At 43.9% G+C, this 16,881-nt stretch overlaps 1 protein-coding gene across 1 annotated transcript in view; it reads left to right on the forward strand.

The window, feature by feature from the left end:
- Positions 1-16,881, forward strand: part of ABCB11 (ATP binding cassette subfamily B member 11) — a 130,236-nt gene that overhangs the window by 5,060 nt on the left and 108,295 nt on the right. Inside the window, 2 exon segments of the mRNA XM_030209802.1 lie at positions 11,418-11,519; positions 14,705-14,729. Coding sequence (XP_030065662.1) covers positions 11,432-11,519; positions 14,705-14,729 — 113 coding nt within the window. The 5' untranslated portion in view covers positions 11,418-11,431.

Below are 16,881 nucleotides of genomic sequence, written 5' to 3' on the forward strand. Positions count from 1 at the left end.
CACGCCAAGTTGCGTGGCAATATTTTGTTGTGTTCTGGTAGTAGATTGCCCTTTTTTGCTCGCTTCTTCGCGTGTCGTCTGCGTCTTCCTTCAGCCAGCTTGAAGATGTCAAAGTACCTTCCATAGGACCCTTTTTCGCAGTGACCTTGGGACCCGCTGCCATAAGCGCTCTGGTGGAATAGCATATGAGAGTGCTGAAGCAACAGGAATGGCATGCCTTCCTCTGGCGGGGGACAGAGAGGAGGAAGAGGAGGAGGATGAAGAAGAGGAGGAGGAAGAATCAGAGGAGGAGGAGGTACTGGACCGCCTAGAGTGCTTGCGTTTCTTACCTTTCTTCCTCCGCTTAGGCGCCTGATGGTTGAGCCGCTGGGAGTCAAGAATGCTGTCTGTCATAGGGCTTGGGAGGCCCTGACATTGATCTGCAAAAGCGGCAACTTCGTGGCTCACCGGCCGGGAAGGCTCGCTTGCAGGTCTGCAATGTGGTGAGGCAGGAGACAAAAGACGCTCCCGATTCACCGCTGTAGCCATAAGCCAGACTTGTGTGGGTGAGGGAGGGGATCTGCGATGGTGATGGGACGTGCAGCAAGTCCGATGCCTGCAGGCGGAAGGTGATCTGTAGCGCATGCTTGGTTTTGAAACCGATCATATGTGATGAGAGAAAAAAGCAGCTGCAGGGGCAGGGCATGCATAGAGTGAAGAGCAGAGCTGGATTCTTCTACTGGCAGGGCCTCGGGATCCCCGCCAGCCCCAAGGTACCTCAGTTGCAGCAGCGGCAATCCTTGGGGAGGGGGCAGGAGTGGTTACAATCCAGGGGGTGGTGGAAATCTGGGGGGCAGCTGCTTTTTTCTCTCATCACACATGCTCGGTTTCAAAACCAAGCATGCGTCTGAGGGGGAAAAGCAGCCGCTCGGCACGGAGGTAGAAGCGAGCGAAGAGCAGCACTGAAAGGGGGCCTGGCACCAGAGTTTTCTCTCTCCTGCTCCTGTCAGGACCCGATCAGGAGCAGGAGAGAGAGAAACCCCGAGATACACTGATTTATTTGGTGTAACTGCCCACTAAATTTAGTTTCTTGGATGGGCGCTTGGCATATTCTAGAAACCATATGGAAATTTAGGCATATTCTAGAAATTATACCTAAATGTAGGTGCATTTTTTTGGTACCAATTTTTTTGGTGTGATATATAGAACCTAGTTCATTGTGCAGGGCGAGAGGAAGCATTTTTTTGGGAAATAAAATAAACGTCCCCCCCCCCCCCCCCCCCCGACAGATAAAGAAGGCAAATGAGGTGACCCTAGGTGATCTGTCTAGCTTTTGGGTGATAGGTTGGTGAATGGAATGATGGGCTGGGGAAAAAGTTATAGGAAAGGGAGTGGGATTAGATTGTACTATTACTAGTACAGATTTTGGTTGAGAAGAAAAGAAGGAAAACGGGATCCTGATTTAGCTGAAAGGCTGCAATTAAGGGTCCTAGTCTCCAGAGGGCTGGCATTTAAAAGGAGTCGTCAAACCAACACAAAGAAGGTCCAAGTCTCCCGCAAAGCACACGTAAAACAACAAAAAGAGCGGAAAAAAAACCAAAACAGACCAGAAAAAAACATACAGAGTAAGAGCACCAAATAAACTTGGTTTTTCTTCCGCTCTTTTTGTTGATTTAAAAGGAGTCAAAATCAAGGGAAATTCTCTGTCTCTCTCATTTTGCCTGAGAAGGGAGGGACTTTCTCAGTGCTAAAAATAGGTACAGTTAAAGGTCTTAACCAAAAGAGAGCTCAGATCCTAAAGGAGTTAGACTGGGATTTCTCAGTGTTGAAAGGGCCGCATTTAGGGGCCCTTTTACTAATGCATTGCTGCATGGCAAAAGGATTGCTGCACAGCAACCTAGAACTACTGCCGGGTCAACGCAGCTGTCAGTGGTAGTTCTGCCTTGAGTGCGCGCCATTTCCAGTGCTATGGAAAATAATTCCGTAATTTCTAGCATGGCACTAACCCAGTAGTAATCAGGCAGCACCATGGCTGCCCGGTTACCACCGGGCTACCGTGGGACCCCTTACCACCATTTCAATGAGTGTCAGTAATTGCTCCCCCCCCCCCCCCCCCCCATGGGCATCCGGAATGAATAATCGTACATAACTACATAATTACATAAGTGTTACCATACTGGGATAGACCGAAGGTCCATCAAGCCCAGCATCCTGTTTCCAACAGTGGCCAATCCAGGTCACAAGTACCTGGCAAGATCCCAAAACAGTAAAATTGATTTTATGCTGCTTATCCTAGACATAAGCAGTGAATTTTCCAAAGTTCATCTTAATAATGGCTTATTGACTTTTCTTTTAGGAAGCAATCCAAACATTTTTTTAAACCCCCACTAACCTAACTGCTTTTATCACATTCTCTGACAACAAATTCCAGAGTTTAATTACATGTTGAGTGAAGAAATATTTTCTCTGATTAGTTTTAAATTTACTACTGTGTAGCTTCATTGTTTGCCCCCTAGTCCTAGTAGTTTTGGGAAGAGTAAACAAACGATTCACATCTACCTGTTCCACTCCACACATTATTTTATAGACCTCTATCATATCTTCCCTCAGTCGTCTTTTCTCCAAGCTGAAGTGACCTAGCCACTTTAGCCTTTCCTCATAGGGAAGTTTAGTCGTCCCATCCCCTTTATCATTTTCTTCGCCCTTCTCTGTACCTTTTCTATTTCCACGATATCATTTTTGAGATGTAGTCACCAGAATTGAACACAGTATTTGAGGTGCAGTCGCACCATGGAATGATACAAAGGTATTATAACGTCCTCATTTTTGTTTTCCATTCCTTTCCTAATAATACCAAACATTCTATTTGCTTTCTTAGCCGGCGCTGCGCACTGAACAGAGGGTTTCAACATATCATCAACGATGACACCTAGTTCCCTTTCCTGGTCAGTGACTCCTAATGTGGAACCTTGCATCATGTAACTACAGCTCGGGTTCCTCTTTCCCACATAAAATCCTAAGAGACCTAAACTCGCAATGGTATTGCTTTGAATTTTCCTGGGGAGAAGGGAGGGAAAGCTTACCCTCTAACACCTTTCTGACCCAGGTGGAGACACCAGGTGCCACATATACTTAAGAGACTGGTGCAGCTTGCCCAAAGGGGGACCTAAGAGGACATGTTCCGAACCCAGGGAAACTCACAAAGAGGGTTTACTGAAGTGCCACCAATCAAGTAATAGGACTGCAATTTTAAGTTGCCAAAACAAGCATTTAAAAAAATATATAGGTGCCTCCGAGCAGGTATAAAACATATAGTCCCTTTGTAAAAAGAAGAAAGCATTTGTAGATTTTGTCCCCCTGAAGCCCCATCCACATCACACCCCATTAGATCTCTACATAATGAGGATTTCCATGTGTAAATTCTGAAATCAGTATTTACATGTGCAAATGCAACTATTTACACATGAATATGTTTCTAAGATAATGGCCATACTGTGAATACTTTTATATCTAAGTTGGGGATACCTGAGGGAGTGGGTGGATGGATTTCTGTTTTTTACTTTAAAAATGCAAATTATATATATACAGATAGATAAATAGATAGATAGATATTGATATATAATGTCTGTCAGTTTACACATAAACAGTAATTTTAGTAGGGATCATATATATGTGTTCTTTCTCTTCATAAAATTGACACGTTTTCTACACATAGAACTAGATTCTGTATACGGTGCCTGAAAAATCAGCACCGAAAATATTTCCACCTAGGTATATTCCGTAAACTGTGCCAGATTTAGGCATGGGTTATAGAATACACCTAGCCAGTTTACAGAATATGCCTAGCAGCCATGCCTGCACCTAACTTTAGGCACATCCATTTACACCAAGTAAAACTTAGTGTAAATACTGGTGCCTAAGTTAGGCGTGGAGCAGTTGTATTCTATAACCGTGTATGTAGATTTTTGGAATGCCCACGGATTGCCCATTCCACACCCATAGCCATGCCCCCTTTTTGGCAGTACACATTAGAATTTGCACACACCACTTTACAGAATACGCCTAGCAAGTTGTGTGTGTAAATAATAATTAATGCCAATTAGTACCAATAATTGCTTAAGTGGCAACTATTGGCACTGATTGGCTTGTTAAATAATTAAATTGCACACCAGAATACTGCCAGATTTGTGCAAGCAATTTCTGTCACACTATTTAGAATCTGGAGGATAATGGCCTAGCCACTTAAATTCCAGTTAGTTATGAAAATTTTAATGTAGTGCTATTATTTTGAAAATAGCAAAATTATTTTCTCACCCTATCCTAACAATATCAGATGCCAAAATATTGTAAAAAAAATGTCCCATATTGTAAATAAAACATATATTTCACCTAGGTGATATGTAATCATATGCCTTCTAATCTCTTGTTTGTAGTAATTTGGGCTTTTATCCAGGGTTGGAGCTGGGGGGGGGGGGGGGTCAAAGGTGGTAGTGGCGGCGGGGAGGTCAAAATTGGCAGGGTTTTTAAAAAAATGGCGGGGGGGGGGGGGTCGGTAGCGCCAGGGGGGGGCAAAATGTGCCCCCTCACCTCGGGCTCTGGACCCCCCTCCCGCCGAAGTCTGGCTACGCCCCTGATCCTACATCTCTGTCATGAAAGATATACACTTATCTGCCATCATTTACTATGTTATGTTACTATCCAGCTTATTTTCGAAAGAGAAAGACGCCCATATTTCGACGCAAATCAGGAGATGGACGTCTTTCTCCCGTGGGCGCCCAAATCGGTATAATCGAAAGCTGATTTTGGGCATCTTCAACTGCAATCTGTCGCGGAAACGACCAAAGTTGATGGGGGCGTGTCGGAGGCGTGGTGAAGGTGGGACTGGGGCGTGGTTAGCAGCTGAGGAGAGATGGGCGTCCTCAGCCGATAATCGTAAAAAGAAAGGCGTTTTTAGCACAAATTTGGGTCACTTTTTTGGACCCTTTTTTTCACGAACAAGTCCCAAAAGAGTGCCCTAAATGACCAGATGACCACTGGAGGGTCACAAACCCCCTCCCACCCAAAAAAAAAAACAACTTTAAAAACTTTTTTTTCCAGCCTGTATGCCAGCCTCAAATGTCATACCCAACTCCATCACAGCAGTATGCAGGTCCCTGGAGCATTTGTTATTGGGTGCAGTGGACTTCAGGCAGGTGGACCCAGGCCCATACCCCCCTCCCTACCTGTTACACTTGTGGTGGTAAATGGGAGCCCTCTAAACCGCCCCCAAAACCCACTGTACCCACATCTAGGTGCCCCCCTTGAGCCATAAGTGCTATGGTAATGATGTAGAGTTGTGAGCAGTGGGTTTTGGGGGGGGGGATTTGGGGAGCTCAGCACCCAAGGGAAGGGAGCTATGGACTTCAAAGGTAGTTAACTTTTTTTGTTTAATTGTTACAAGTGCCCCCTAGGGTGCCCGGTTGGTGTCCTGGCATGTGAGGGGGACCAGTGCACTATGAATCCTGGCCCCTCCCATGACCCAATGCCTTGGATTTGTTCGTTTTTGAGCTGGGCGCCTTCGGTTTCCATTATCGCTGAAAAACGAAACTGCCCAGCTCAAATCCGCACAGATCCGATGCATTTGGCTGGCACAAACCGTATTATCGGAAAAAAGATGGACGCCCATTTTTTTCAAAAATACGGTTTGTCCCGCCCCTTCACGCACCCGTTCTCGGAGATAGACGCCCATGGAGATGGGCGTTCGCGTTCGATTATGCCCCTCCACGTACCTTTTCATCGAAAGGGCCAATTAGTAGATTGCAATATAGGTTTACAGTTTAGTATCCTTGTCTTGACTGTTGGGAGTATTCCTAGAATCCTGGAATTTTCATGTACAGTAAAAGCATGGAAATGTTCTTTACTGTGTTTTAACTGCATGATAAATAATGTGCAACATTTAGCAGCAAATCTTGAGGTGGAGTTAACCACTCAACATTATCTGCTGCAGAAAAACTTAATGCACAGTTACTACCTCTGTGTTAACTGTAAAGCAGTTTTCTCATCCATTCTATGCCCACTTCCTTATTAGTGTCACCCGTCTGTGGTAAGACTTTACACAGTACCAAAATACCTCTAATATGTAGTCGTGCCAGCCGAGGGAACTAACTGTGCTCAGGTCACCAGAGACTGAGTGAACATAAAATAAAACATCATCCTTAAAAGATAATACCGGATGAATGCATAAAGGTGAATATAAATTCCTGTGAATGGAATCAATTTGATTTACAATAAATCCAGATACTACTCCCTTATATATATAACAAAAAATTATTTATTAAAGTGGAATGAAATTATGTAACTGTACTGGTAAACAGAAAGAAATACTCTTCAGTTAGATTGTACAGGATTAGACCAGTAAAACTGCTGATTCCCTACTGGATCCAGTATATACTCTAATTTCTTTACTAACCAACCATATGAGTTAGTCTCCTAACCAAGTTACAAGTCAGCAGTGGCGTTCCTAGCCTCGACGGCACCCGGGGCGGATCACCAATGCGCCCCCCCCTGGGTGCAGCGTGCCCCCCCCCCGCGAAATGACACCCCCCCCCAGGTGCACGCTGCTGGGGGGGGGGGGGGTGCCGCAGCGTGCGCCTGTCTGCTCCCAGTTCGCTACACTAGCTAAATTCTCTCGCTCGCTGCAGCTCCCTCCCTCTGTCCCGGAACAGGAAGTAACCTGTTCTGGGGCAGAAGGAGGGAGCTGCTGCAGCGAACGAGAGAATTTAGCAAGCGTAGCGAACTGGGAACAGACAGGCGTGTGCTGCGGCACCCCCTCCCCCAGCGGCGTGCACCTGGGGCGGACCGCCCCCACCGCCCCCCCCCCTTGGTACGCCACTGCAAGTCAGTATAACACTTCAAAGATTTCCAACTCAAAATAGGAATGTTTCTTAGGTGTATTTCATGTAAAATCTCAGTTCCCTTGTGTGGTAAACAGGAGTTTCAGAAAAAATGTGAATTGTCTCTCTCTGTACTTAGCTGAAGGAAAATTCCAGTTGCAGACTCAACTTCCAGTTGCAGACTCATTCTTCAAGAGATCTCTCTTTTATAAGTTGTCTTCTCCCTAAACTTAATCTAAAAATAAAATAAAAGGAGAAATACTGCCTCCCTGCAGTGTGTGTGTCTTTTAGATCAGCCTGCCTGAAACTGGAACCTGGACTGAGTTTTAAACTATGAAAAAATAAAATAAATCGAATTTCCTCAGTTCTAATTTCCTAAGTAGCTTTATTATAATTTTACCCTGACTATCTAAAGAGCGACCCTTTTTGCTTCTTCCAAGCTGCTGAGATCTTGAAGCCCACTGCTGGATCTCATCCACACATTCATAGATCCACTCCCCTCTCAGCAGAGAAACCTTAAACTTGTAAATCTCAACCAATCTCTTTCAGAAATAAATCCTTTTTCCTTAAATGTTTAATGATTTCTGATCCTTACTATTAGGACCAAATCAACTTGGAAACTCACAATCCTTTCCTCAGGAGAGAAAACTAAAACTTTCAAATCTAGTACAAACCTCTCCTCAATTTCCTGGTTTACTTCAACCAAGTCAGTTACTCTTTTAATATATCAGTCAAATTTTATCAATTCTTTCTTTCAATTCTTACACACAGAGCTCACAGAATGCAGGTCCTGTCTCAGTCAAATCTTCAGTTGCTCTCTCTTTTGCTCTATTCCCGGGCAGAATTCTAACAAAAGCTGCTCAGCCAATCAGAGAGCTCTATTTGAATGCAGATTAACATAGACACTCTAATGGGAATTTTTAGTCCAAAAACACTAGATAAACCCTTCATTTTTGGATCAAACTCCACATTTTTGATCAGAGTCATGCTCTAGCATTAAGGCTGTAAACATTTCTAACAATTTTTATCCATAAATATGCAAATGAGAACCTCCCAAAAACAGACTAATTTGCATATGATTTAAACAAATTTGAGTACATAACATATCGATCCCATCTCCTAACACCTAAATTCTGCAATTAGATTTAATGCAAATACTTTTAAAACTTATTTTTAGCACTTTTAAAATCTTAGGTGTCAGTGCAAATCTCTATGGTATATTCAGCTCATGTGCAGGAGTCTCTATGGTTGAATATGTCCATAGCAACTCAGGACACCTCTAGCAACCCCTCTGCTCTCTCAGCAGTCAGGTAAACACATTAAACCAATTTCTACAACTGGTTACATTAGGTCCCACATTACATGGAAGGATTAAGGCATTACCCTCCCCCCTTATTGGTCACTGAGCTCCTTCAGCCCCAAAAGATGCGACAGTGACAGTATTTACCAGGCACTATGACAGCTCCAGATATTATTGTCATTCCTACAAAAGCAGCAAGCAAGTGGATGGAGTAGGCTAGTGGTCAGTGTAGTGGACAGTGAAAAATGGGACCCAGGTTCAATTCTCACTTTAAAGCTTTAATTTCAGTACAAATGTATGAGCCCTCCTGAAACATAGAAATGCCTCCTATATCTAAATATATGTGACCTGCAAACCTGAGGGCTATTATAGTGGTGGAACTTTATATACAGTAGGTTTTCTCTGTTTCTAGAGGGCTAATTATACAATATGAAAGGGTTTAGGTGGGATTTGTAACTGGGTCTCTTTATGTGAAGTCTACTGCATTGACCACTAGGCTATCCCTCTGCACTGCTGGGATGTCTGCTGTGCAGACTTCAATGTTTTTGCACAGAATCTGCTCTGAGGGAGAATCTGCTCTGAGGGGAGCTGAGTGGCTGCTCTCTCCCCCCCCCCCCCCCCCCCCCCCCCCCCACTGCCCCTGAGCCTTGGTTGGCCCTCTCCAGCCTACTACTACTACTACTTAACACTTCTAAAGCGCTACTAGGATTATGCAGCGCTGTACAGTTTAACAAAGAAGGACAGTCCCTGCTCAAAGGAGCTTACAATCTAATCGACAAAATGTGCAGTCATTCAAATTGGGGCAGTCTAGATTTCCTGAATAGAGGTCGAAGGCGACTTTGAAGAGGTGGGCTTTGACTCGCAGTGGTGTGCTGGAGCAGGCTCTCACAGGCTCTCGAGAGCCGTTTGTTAAGTTATTAAGAATTTTGGGAGCTGGTTCTCCATGGCTACTTTAACAAATGGATCCCAAAATGTGGGCTTGGGCCCCTCCTGAATTCTCTTTTACTTTGCTGGCGAGAGAGAGCCCCCTGATTGCAATTTACCAGCACACCCCTGGCTTTGAGCAAGGATTTGAAGATGGGTAGGGAGGGGGCTTGGCGTATGGGCTCAGGACGTTTATTCCAAGCATAGGGAGAGGCGAGGCAGAAAGGGCGGAGCCTGGAATTGGCGGTGGCGGAGAAGAGTACAGAGAGGAGGTATTTGTTCTGTGAGCGGAGGTTTCGGGTAGGAGCGTAAGGGGAGATAAGGGTAGAGAGGTAATGAGGGGCTGCAGATTGAGTGCATTTGTAGGTTAGTAGGAGAAGCTTGAACTGTATGCGGTCCCTAATCAGAAGCCAGTGAAGTGACTTGAGGAGAGCCTGCAGTAAAAGCTGGCTGGCTGGCTGGCTCCCCGCCACCCCCTCAAGTCTTGGTGGGCCCTCCCTGGGCCTACCTGAGCATGCCCTGGTGGTCTAGTCTCTTCAGAGGCAGGAAAGAACCCCACTTTTTCCTGCCCACTGCTGCCACTCTCTGGCTGGTGCCACTGTCTCTTCAAAATGGCCACCAAGACTTCAAGCGAAAATCTCATGAGACTGCCGCAGGTAGTCTCAGTGGCCATTTGGAAAAAGCGGTGGCACTGGCCCAGAGCAATGGCAGTGGGCAGGAAAGAGTGGGGATCTTTCATACCCCAAAGAGGTATGCCTGTTGCAGCTCCTCCTCCTCCTCACGAATAAGTGCAGGGGTGATTGGAAAAAAATATGAATGGCATTTGGGTGCAGGGAGGAAGGGAGGGCGGGAAGGAGGGATGAGCTGTAAAAAAAAGGTGGATGTTATGTGTGGATACAGAGAGGGAGAGGGCTGTAAAAAAGGTGGATACTATGTGTGGATACAGGGAGGGAGGGGGACTGTAGAAAAGGTGGATGCTATGTGTGGGTGCAGGGAGGGAAGGAAGGGGCTGTAAAAAAGCTAGATGCTATATATAGGTGCATGGAGGGAGGGAGGCTGTAAAAAAAGGTGGATGCTATATGTGGTAAGGGAGGGAGGAAAGTAGGAAAGGGGGCTGTAAAAAAGGTGGTCGCTATGTGTGGGTGCAAGGATGGAGGGAAGGGTCAGTAAAATAGGTAGATGCTATGTGTGAGTGTAGGGAGGGCACCTAGAAAAAATATGGATGTGTGTGGGTACAGGGAGAAGGGCTGTAAAAAAGGTGGGTGCTGTGGGGGCTGGGAAAATATGGATGGTATTTGTGTGCAGGGAGGGGGATGTAATATTGGTTAAATTATGACAAACTTACAGAATCTGCTAATTTTGTGTGCAGAATTTTGAATTTTTTTGTGCAGAATGTCTTTTTGGGCACAGAAATCTAGCAGGAGTAGTCTACGTAGAGAGTTCACTAGGAATGCTGCCAGACAGAACTATTGTGGCTTCTTTTTCTGTTTTTCCCCTGGGGCTTTTTATTTCTGAAAATGATATTTACAGATGGATGTGTTGAGCCTCAAACCATCTCGCTCAAAGCTATTATTGAACCAGAAATGTAGACAGTTTTCTGATTTGATTATGGCTGTGTGATAGATGTTGGTTTGAGAGATTTGGACTTAGACATCATATTGGAAACACCCCTCTATGTTATTAGTGGTAAAGCAGTTTACAAAGCACAAAACAGAGAACAAATGTCAAATACAATATAGCAAAAATCTAATAATAATAATAAGTGGATTTTGCCAGGCACTTGTAACCTGGATTGGTCACTGTTAGAAACAGGATACTGGGCTTGATGGGCCTTCAGTCTGTCCCAGTATGGCAACACTTATATACTTATATACCTAGTTTACAGATAACACTTGTAAATTAATTTGTTGCTGGCCTTATTTGCACAGAGGGTAGCCGGGGGGGGGGGGGGGGGTGCATGTCCACCACTGCATAAGAGCACTTCATCAATAGCATGATGTGCTGAGCCCTGCCCATTTCAATATGTCAAAGTGTTTACAGATATGTCTTTCAAAAAACATCAGTCTGAAATTTTGCTTTTTATCTTAGTGACCAAAAATTCGCATTAACCTTCATGTTATCATTAATCATTTTCATAATCTTCAACCAGTAGGAATGTTTTTTCCCAAAAATTATTTAAAAAGTGTTCTAAAAAAGGAATGAATGATTACATGTATCTTTGTCTTCTGTCTGAGGAGACTTCTCCTCACTCTGCTTCTATTGATATTGAAAATGTGAGCCCCTAGGGCATTAACCTCCATCATTATTATCCAATTATTGATCTTCATATTCTCTTTTTGCAGGATCTGTAGTTATAATGAAGGAAAATATGCCTGATCCAGTCATTCTACGCAGTGTGAAGACATTTGGCGAGGACAATAAAGCATATCTCTCTGATGAGTCATGTAAGATGAAAACACCACCAAAGGTGGAGGAATAAGGACATCTCTACAAAAAAAAAGTCACAAGGAGGAACAGAAGAGTAGGGTGTTTGATGCCAACCCATGACAAAAGAAAGATGTCCGATCTGGGCCTTGCAATCCTATGGGGTTCTTCATTTAGGCAGTGCACAAAACTTAATACTGTAATTTTCATGTGAGATTGCTATTTTTGAAGAGAATCTACAGCTGTTACTGAGCATAATTATTTAAACAAGTTCTGGTAAAACAATGGAGTTTTACCAATTTTGGGAGATACCTAGAAACATCCTTGGGCCCAATATTTGACCATGGCAGCCCTTGGTAAAGTAACAAAAAAGAAGCAACACTAGGCCTTCAGGATTGAGATAATCGATGTCCTTTTTATTATGAAAATGACCTGACACGGGCCGTGTTTTGGCGTACAAACTTGCTCAGAAAAACGCTGTGGGTTTCTGCACCGACAGCATTTTTTTGAGCACGTAGACTCTACCTATGTTAGAGGCACTGCATCCTGACTGTTTTGGTCAAACCTATATTTCTAGGAAAATCACAATTAGGATTTTCTGACCCCTGAGGCAGGCATTTGTATGCCGAAACACGGCCCGTGTCGGGTCATTTTCATAATAAAACGGACATCGATTATCTCAATCCCGAAGGCCCAGTGTTGCTTCTTTTTTTGTTTCTGTACTATTTTGTATGCTGTTTTACCCTCTCTTTTGTGAGCCAGCGGTAAAGTAAAATGTCAACTGCCATGATTAAAATAAAACCAAGATACCAGCTTGTGTGGACTACACACTGTCAGTGCCATCCCAAAAGTGATATCCAGTTGCGGCCATATTCAGACCACTAGCCAGATAAAGGGGGTCTTTTACTAAGCCGTGGTAGCATTTTTAGCTCTTGGTAGAAATCAGCTGGCGGTAAACGCCGAGACACCCATGGCGTCTCGGTGTTTACTGCCAGCTGATTTCTACCATGAGCTAAAAACGCTATCACGGCTTAGTAAAACACTCCCAAAGTTAAATCGGGTTTTTTGCTGTCCTAACTTTATGCACTTTTCTAACTGGTTATTGGTCTGAATATGGTCATTAAACTGGATAATCTCTGTCTCTGCCTAGGCTCCACTCAAAATTGCCCTGGCACTGTCTGGGTAGTGCCGAGGTGGTCAAAGGGCATATTTAGTGGCACTATCCATAGGAGTCAGCTAACTACTTTTTTGGACCTGGGGTTTAAAGAGGTCGAAGAGGGGGGTCGTGCTTATGTTCCTGGTGTAAAAAATGAAAAAAAAATGCACTGAAAAGCAAAGAAAGCATGTGTTTTGAAGCTTCGATCATTATTTAGTTTACAAGGCTCCAAATGATGTCACTCTTTTTTTAACCCTCTTTTTGAAAAATGGCTGTTCCTGCTGTACATTCCACAAAATACACATATTTTTTCCATGCCCTTAAAATATGGGGCCCTTTTACTAAGCTGTGCTCAAAGGTGGCCTGCACTATGATTAGTGCGTGGGTTTCCTAGCAGGTTGAGACCATTGTTAACGTGGCTGTGAAATGGCCATATTTCCAGTTCTCCTATTAAGAGTCAGGCACTAATTTCCACATTGGAGCATGACCATTAGCACATGAGCCTTTACTTTCACTGGTGGAAAGTGCTCATGCGCTAACCATGCACAAATTGGTTGGCGTGCACAACGTGTGCTAACCGATTAGACCTGGGCATGCCTATTCTCCCCCCCAAACACTCCCCCAGCACTAAAAAAAGATTTTTTAGCACCAGGCATGCATGCCCAGATGCCTAAACTACCACAAGTTGTCTGAGCACACCCTGTGGTAGTGCATTTTGGCACACGGAAAGTACAGGTTAGTGCTTACTGCCACTTAATAAAAGGACCCTATTCAGCTTATAATTGAAAAAGAAAAACGCCTATATTGCGACCCAAATCGGGAGATAGACGTTTATCTCACAAAAACGAATAAAGCGGTATAATCGAAAGCCGAATTTGGACGTTTTCAACTGCACTCCGTCGCGGATGCGGACAAAGTTGATGGGGGCGTGTTGAAGGCGTGGTGAAGGCGGAAGTGGGGCGTGGTTATCGGGCGATCAGAGATAGGCGCCTTTCGCCGATAATGGAAAATAAATATGTGTTTTTAGCGAGAATTTAGGGCACTTTTCCTGGACCCTGTTTTTCCACAAATAGGGCCCCAAAAAGTGCCCTAAATGACCAGATGACCACTGGAGGGAGTCGGGGATGACCTCCCCTGACTCTCCCAGTGGTCACAAACCCCTTCCACCACAAAATATGCCGTTTCACAACTTTTTATTTTCACCCTCAAATGTCATACCCACCTCCCTGGCAGCAGTATGAAGGTCCCTGGAGCAGTTATTAGGGGGTGCAGTGGACTTCAGGCAGGTGGACCCAGGCCCATCCCCCCCCCCCCCCCGCCTGTTACACTTGTGCTGGTAAATGGGAGCCCTCCAAACCGCCCCCCAAACCCACTGTACCCACATGTAGGTGCCCCCCTTCACCCCTTAGGGCTATAGTAATGGTGTAGACTTGTGGGCAGTGGCTTTTGAGGGGGATTTGGGGGGCTCAACACACAAGGGAAGGGTGCTATGCACCTGGGAGCTCTTTTACCTTTTTTTTTGTTTTTGTAAAAGTGCCCCCTAGGGTGCCCGGTTGGTGTTCTGGCATGTGAGGGGGACCAGTGCACTACAACTCCTGGCCCCTCCCACGAACAAATGCCTTGGATTTATTCATTTTTGAGCTGGGCGCTTTCATTTTCCATTATCGCTGAAAAACAAAAACGCCCAGCTCACAAATTGTCGAATAAAACATGGGCGTCTATTTTTTGCGAAAATACGGTTCGGTCCGCCCCTTCAAGGACCCGTTCTCGGAGATAAACGCCCATGGAGATACACGTTTTCGTTCAATTATGCCCCTCCATGTTAGCTTTCAATATGTGTTGAACACTGAACATCTCTTTTTCAAACCAAACAGTGAAAATTGGGCTTCACATGGGCTGACTTAACCGGAGAAGTTATGCAGTTAACTGTTTACTGAATATTGGGCTGCATAATTTCAACCTCATTATAAATATTTTAGTGATAATGCAATGATGTGCATATCATCAGTTTATTGAAAAAGTCTCATGTTATATTTGCTCTTTTTCTAGCAGATAATAACTTCAAAAAATCAGGGTAAGTGTGTTTACTGTCAGAAATAAAAAGATGTTTTTATGACTTGAAATATTTAAGTGGCCCTTTTACTAAGCTGCGTTAGAAGCTAACGCACGCCTAATGCAGATTAAGATAGAGTACTACAGGATGCATTCAGGGGTCGTTTTATGAAGCTGCGGCAAAAGGGGGCCTACGCTGGTGTCGGTGCATGTTTTTGACATACACCAAGGCCCCCTTTTACCACAGCGGGTAAAAGGCAGGGCTTTGTTTATTTTCAAGAAATGGCTGTGTGGCAAGTGAAGCACTTGCCACATGGCCATTTCGTGGGGGAGCATTTACCACCACCCACTGAGGTGGTGGTAAGAGCTCCCATGCTAACCCGGCAGTAACTGGACACTGCCTGATTACCACCAGGTACACAGCATTGCTACAAAAATTGAAATATTTTCGCAGTACCGGAAATGGTGCATGCTGGGGGAGGGAACTACTGCCAAGCTGCTGTAGTAGCTGGGTGTTACTTCCCTTTTAGCGAATGGTAAGCTTGAGTTGGGCTTACTGCCGCTTCGTAAAAGGGCCCCTCAATGTCCTGCAGTAACTGCCAAATGTATGTGCGTTAACCACGTACTAAAAAAATACTTTTAATTATTTTTGAGGGGGACATATCTGTGGGCAGAGAGTGGGCATCCCTGCACTAATCAGTTAATGCAGCTACATTACCATGCTCTAACTGGTTAGCACAGAAATAGCGTATGAGCCCTTATCACCTACAATATGGGTGGCAGAAAATACGTGCTAATTATTTTTAAATGGCCACATGATAATGGTAACATTAGTGTATGGGAATCAATTACAAAATTCAAAAAAGGGCGTGGAATCACAAAATCACTACAACTTCAAAATAGTATGTTCCACTTCTTGTAGAGAGACCTACATATCAAAAATAGGAAGGAGAAGCTTCAAAGAGCTTCAGATATATCAATTTATAGAGCTATATGTGATATTAAAAAAGATCTACTCTTCATCATCGGCAAAAACCTTCCATTTGTGTGTGTGTGGGGGGGTCCTGCTTTTGTTTAAGAAGCTGGCTCACTACAAGTTGTTTAAGATTAGTGCAGTAATTGCTAAAAGGTTTGAATTTTTGCACTATTTGAACTGAACACTTTATGGGTGATATTTTGGCACATGGATGGAAGGTCTTTCCGATGATGAAGAGTAGATCTTTTTTGATCACATATAGCTCTATAAATTGATAGATTTGGAGCTCTCTGAGGCTTTTCCTTCCTATTTTTTGATATTTAGGTCTGTCTATGGGAAATGGAATATATTATTTTGAAGGTGTAAACATTAGTGTATGGCTATTATTACAAAAAATAGAAAAAGGCCATTTTTACGTCTGCACAAGGAAACGCCAAAGCCACTTATTATTGCAGTTTAGTAAAAGGACCCCTAAGATAGTTTACTAAGGCACTGACCCACCATCAGAGGTTTGAGCCTCTATTTAGCAAAGAAATGACCAAATAATGTTCTTTTGCAAATATCTCCTGTTATAAAAGGGCAGATCTAGCAAAAAAGAAAGAAAGAAAACATAACTGGAGAGCACAGGAGACAGAGCTGCAATACACCTTCATTACTATCACCTCTTATCTCCAGCCTGACTCTGCATTCAAATGCCCAGTCCCTATCCCTTTGCTAGTCTCAAAAGCCTGGCTACTCTCAGAAGCAAATGACTTTGTATAGTTTAACCACTGTGGTTGTCCATCACAACTACTACTTACTTATCTAATGTGATGCCAGATATATGCAGTACAGATATGCATAACAGACAATCCATGTTCCACTGAGCTTATAATGTAGTCAAGACAAACATGTACAACACACAAGAGAATCCGCAATAAATATTTACTATAGAGAAGTGGTAGAGATTTGAAAGCAACCTAAAAAAAGTGACTTTATTTAAATAACCAAAGAGGGAACATGACATATTGACTCAGAAAGCCTATTCCAGGCAGGGCAGGATTAAGGCCTAGGCAAGACTGGCACTGCCTAGGCCCAAACATTTAGGAGGAACCCTTAAATGTTGGTATGCTAATTTAATGGCTCCCAAGACAGATTTTTGCCCTGATAAATCAATTAATGGCAGAAAGAGGAGATAAGGGATTGAAGGATACCAGAG

Source organism: Microcaecilia unicolor, chromosome 7 (assembly GCF_901765095.1).
Source record: "Microcaecilia unicolor chromosome 7, aMicUni1.1, whole genome shotgun sequence".
Classification (NCBI taxonomy): Eukaryota; Metazoa; Chordata; class Amphibia; order Gymnophiona; family Siphonopidae; genus Microcaecilia; species Microcaecilia unicolor.